Source organism: Cervus elaphus, chromosome 9, assembly GCF_910594005.1.
Source record: "Cervus elaphus chromosome 9, mCerEla1.1, whole genome shotgun sequence".
NCBI classification, from domain to species: Eukaryota; Metazoa; Chordata; class Mammalia; order Artiodactyla; family Cervidae; genus Cervus; species Cervus elaphus.
In genome coordinates, this window is record NC_057823.1 from 43,580,608 (window position 1) to 43,585,838 (window position 5,231).

General features: G+C 38.5%; 1 protein-coding gene across 1 annotated transcript; it reads left to right on the forward strand.

Moving 5' to 3' along the window:
- Positions 1 to 958: 958 nt before the first annotated feature.
- Positions 959 to 1,985, forward strand: LOC122700960 (olfactory receptor 2T1). Its single transcript, XM_043913982.1, has one exon. It carries the CDS (start codon positions 959 to 961, stop codon positions 1,922 to 1,924), a length of 966 nt encoding a protein of 321 aa, XP_043769917.1. The 3' UTR covers positions 1,925 to 1,985.
- The last annotated feature ends 3,246 nt before the right edge of the window (positions 1,986 to 5,231 follow it).

Genomic DNA, 5,231 nt, shown 5'->3' on the forward strand with positions numbered 1-5,231 from the left:
CATGAAAACTCATCCTTAACTTTCAAAACTCTTTTTGTGGAATTTTTCCTTTATCATCACCAGAAGTTATATAGAACACAATCAGTGAATTTTTCTTAATTATGAATTACTGGGAAAGATATTCCAGTTTCCAAAAACAATAAGTCAGTTGTTCAATATATATGTCTTTGTGTCAGTCCCGAATCCTAACTGCTAATGCTACATGCTAATACTAATCATAATCCTAATGCTAATTATTCATCACCTTAAATGAAAGTTAATTTTCAAAAATAAAAATAATTCTGTAACAGTGAATGCCTCTTGTATGGGATGATCCTTTCACATCTGGGTTTGAGAGAATAATTTCCATTGCCCACTTTACTTCCTCTATTCAATTTTGTCTGCAATATAGATGAATTGACACCAAGAAAACACTTACAGACATTCACTTGCAGCCCAAATGGTAAATTACTTATATTTGTGGGTAAAAGTCAGACACACACTGTGAACAGCCAGTCCTGAGATGTTTTGAAGATGGTGCTGAAAATTGTAATAATAAAGATACACTGAATAAGGATAGCATCCAAGGTAGTATTTTCACACACAGAGATGCACACACATATGCAAGAGACCAGGTTATGTTTAACTACTATATATCATGGTGTGCATCCTTAAGTATTATGTGTATCACTGTTGTATGATAGTATCTGCTGATGTCATCTTGTCCAATGATTTAAAGAATTATTGATTTAAAATAATTTTACTTAAAACCCTTCTAGAACAGACTAGTTGCTAAGTATCAAAATAGCAAAGTAATATGAAGAAAAATATGTTAAATGTTTTCTCCCAACTTTTAGAAATATAGCAAAGTAATAAACTTTTAGAAATTTACCTCTTAACACACAATCTGTATGCTGTATTAATTCCTTGTAAATATCATGGTTTTGTTTGAAAGAGTCTAGGTCACAGCAGTGCCCTCATGGGATCAATGGAAGAGTACAACACATCCTCTACAGACTTTACCTTCATGGGGTTGTTCAATAGAAAGGAAACATCAGGCCTGCTTTTTGCCATCATCTCTATTATCTTTTTTACTGCACTGATGGCCAACGGGGTCATGATATTTCTGATCCGCACTGATTCACACCTCCACACTCCCATGTACTTCCTACTTAGCCACCTCTCCTTCATTGACATGATGTACATCTCTACCATTGTGCCCAAGATGCTGGTAGATTACCTACTGGATCAGAGAACCATCACCTTTGTGGGATGCACAGCTCAACACTTCCTCTACCTCACTCTTGTGGGAGCTGAGTTCTTCCTGTTGGGTCTCATGGCCTATGACCGCTACGTGGCCATCTGCAACCCACTCCGCTATCCAATCCTAATGAGCCGCCGTGTTTGCTGGATGATTATAGCAGGTTCCTGGTTTGGGGGCTCTTTAGATGGCTTTCTTCTAACTCCCATAACCATGAGTTTCCCTTTCTGCAACTCTCGGGAAATTAACCACTTCTTCTGTGAGGCACCTGCAGTCCTGAAATTGGCTTGTGCAGACACAGCTCTCTATGAGACAGTGATGTATATGTGTTGTGTCTTGATGCTGCTGATTCCTTTCTCTGTGGTGATTGCCTCCTATGCTCAAATCCTGACCACAGTCCACCGCATGAGCTCAGTGGAAGGGAGAAAGAAGGCATTTGCCACCTGTTCATCTCACATGACAGTGGTGACCTTGTTCTATGGGGCTGCCATGTACACGTACATGCTGCCACACTCTTACCACAGGCCAGAACAAGACAAAGTCTTCTCTGTGTTCTACACCATCCTCACACCCATGCTGAATCCACTCATCTACAGTTTGAGAAACAAAGATGTGACTGGAGCTATGAAGAGGGTACTGGGCAGCTTCAAGGGTACACAGAGAGTGTCAGGGGATGCTTTTTGACACTTGGCTCCTTCCTATGCAAATGGTGAATGGGAGCCTCTTTGACCAATGTGGCCATACTCAGTGAAAGATTAAACTGGAGGATAGGTTCAAATGTGCAGGAAAAAAAAATCCTTATAAAAAGTGTGTCTTCTTGGTCTCCTTTCCTTCATCTTCATTTCCTCCTGCCCTATTCATATGTATTCAAAATAAATGCTCTGTGATTTCCAGAAACACAAACTAAAATTGTAATTTTACCTTTCAGAGGTAAAATAAATTGCATGAGATTTTAGATAGCATGAAGTTTGTTAAGGAGTACAAGAGAGAAGTGTACAAGAGAGAGGAGTACAAACATACATGATTCTAGTGTATAAATAGAGCTCACCATCTAAGGATAAGAGAAATCTTTTTTTTTTTTTTTTTCTCTCTAGGTTTATATTAATACTCTGATCCAGCCATTTAGGAAGACAGATGGATAGCTAACTGTACATCCCAGATGTCAGATGGTAGGAAAAGTCACTGAGCCTATTTTCTCAAGAAGCCATTATATTTACTAAAATCATTAGGTGATTTTTTTTAATTTTATGTAGAAATAAAGTATTTGACTTTAGCTTGTTTGCAACACATTGTCAAGAACTATTTGTGAGAGAAGCTAAAATTGGTGGAAGAGAGCAAACGACATTGTCCAGAGAAGACAACATGATGGGACTGTTTTCCTGAAAGCATTTCTAAGATGTTGGAGAAACATCAGTTCAGTTCAGTTCAGTCGCTCAGTCGTGTCTGACTCTTTGCGACCCCATGAATTGCAACATGCCAGGCCTCCCTGTCCATCACCAACTCCCGAAGTTTACTCAAACTCATGCCCATCGAGTCGGTGATGCCATCCAGCCATCTCATCCTCTGTCGTCCCCTTCTCCTTCTGCCCCCAACCCCTCTCAGCATCAGGGTCTTTCCAGTGAGTCAGCTCTTCACATGAGGTGGCCAAAGTATTGGAGTTTCAGCTTCAGCATCAGTCCTTTCAGTGAACACCCAGGACTGATCTCCTTTAGGATGGACTGGTTGGATTTTCTTGCAGTCCAAGGGACTCTCAAGAGTCTTCTCCAACACCACAGTTCAAAAGCATCAATTTTTCAGTGCTCAGCTTTCTTCGCAGTCCACTCTCACATCCATACATGACCATTGGTAAAACCATAGCCTTGACTAGATGAACATTTGTTGGCAAAGTAATGTCTATGCTTTTTAATATGCTATCTAGGTTGGTCATAACTTTCCTTCCAAGGAGTAAGCGACTTTTAATTTCAAGCACCATCTGCAGTGATTTTGTAGCCCCCCAAAATTAAGTCTGACACTGTTTCCACTGTTTCCCCATCTATTTCCCATGAGAAACATACAGAGGTACAATTTAGAAAGATACTAAACTAATTTTTCAAATATGTCACAAATTAAGACATGTGGCATCTTATCAAGAATAAGCATGTCAGTCATATAATAGAAGTTAGGTCATAGTTCACATCCATAGCCCCACTGAACCAGGAATTGAGAACAGAAAGGATGTGGCAAATCATGTTCACATCCTATAAGACTCTATAAAGTATTCACTCAAGGATAAAAGGGGCAACTTTACTAAATTCCTTATGTTTATTTTCATATTGGTAAATCTGTCCAAAACTTAGCAACTTAAACGTCTTGTCAGATTCATCAACCTCATAATAAATGAAGCACTCATTGTGAGTTCTAATTTACTGATGAGAAAAATTGGGGTCAAGGAATCCTTTGGAGTAACATTTTTTTCCCCTGTTTTAAAAATAGATTTATTTTTAAGAACAGTATTAGTTTAGCAGAAAAATTAAGTTGAAGATACAGAGTAGGGTAACATTTCAATTAATGCCCTAAATTGCAGGATTTCAGGAATGTGATTAATGGAATATGTATCTTTCAGATACAGGTCCCTCATTCATTCATTCGTGGTAGATGTTAATACAATAGACAAAGCACTCTCACTCAAAGCGTTATATTTCAACTGGGCCAATACAATAAAAAGAAAGTACAAGCAAGAAAACCAGCAAACAATTTATATTTCCATCACATTGTATGTAACTGCAGTTGCCAAGGCTGAACTTATCCATAACTTATGCCCTAGGAGGCACATACTTGGGTAAATTTCTAACAGATATATATACATAAGCTTCACCAGATGTCATGTGGCAACAAACAAAAAATCAGAAGCTACCCAAAAGCTCACTCATGGTGAAATGAAGACATCAGTTGTGACATGTCCAATATAACAAGTGTTGCAGCACCACTAGTAACAACATGGATTTATCTCAAAAACCTAATGTTGGACTAATGAAGCAAGTTGTTACAAAAGTGAGTATTTATATAAAATACAGATCCAGCAAGACTAACCCAACCTTTGGGAAGGTTAGTAGTTGGCATAGTGCATAAGAAGACTTCCTGTGCTGGTGATTTTCTGTTTCTAGATGTGGATACATGATACGTTCAGTGTTTATTTTGAAAAAGAATTGATCAAGTTCAAATTTTTGTATGTTTACAAATTTTTACATTTCTTATACTTTAATAAAAAAAAAGTTTATATATATAAATATCATGTTTTATTTATAAGATCTTTAAAATTTACTCAGTTGAATTCTTTTTTTTTTTTATTTTTTTAGAATGTTGGTGGGAGTGTAGTAATCTGAAGGAAACTTCTGATAACTTCAAGGACAACATGCACATGGGCACCCACAAACACTTTGAGTTCTCTGACATTTTTGCCATTTCTGAGGGTTGTGGGAAAGTTCTCTTGTGTTGAGCACCACCCTCTTTCTGTTGAGCCACTGATTTAATTGGCTTTTTAACCCCAGAGCAGGTCATCTTGAGCTAACAGAAGCTTCCACACTGAACCCAAGCCCCTAAACCTCTATTCCGTATGCAGTTACCCTTCTGATTGGCATCCTCAGACCTCAGTTCTGTCCTCAGACTCCACTTTAGGAATTGCTGGTGGTTCCATCAGCAGTCCTAGATTTGATTGGAATCCCAGTCCACAGGCCGCAGTCTGCAGATTCAGGTCTTTTCTCTGTCCCCAGTTCCACACTGGACATTGCTGGTGGTTCACACAGGCCTACTACAGGCCAGTTCATGGTAACATCTCTTTGGTTTCTACTGGTATGTTAAATTTTAACCTGAGATAAAACTGGTTAGAGTGTGTGCTGCCTATTACTCAGACTCCATGTAACAATAAATTTTTCATGGAATGGATTACGTTGACACAAAGTCACCTGCCACCTCAAGAAAATTCCTGTGCATTGATGTGCACTGGAAAACATCA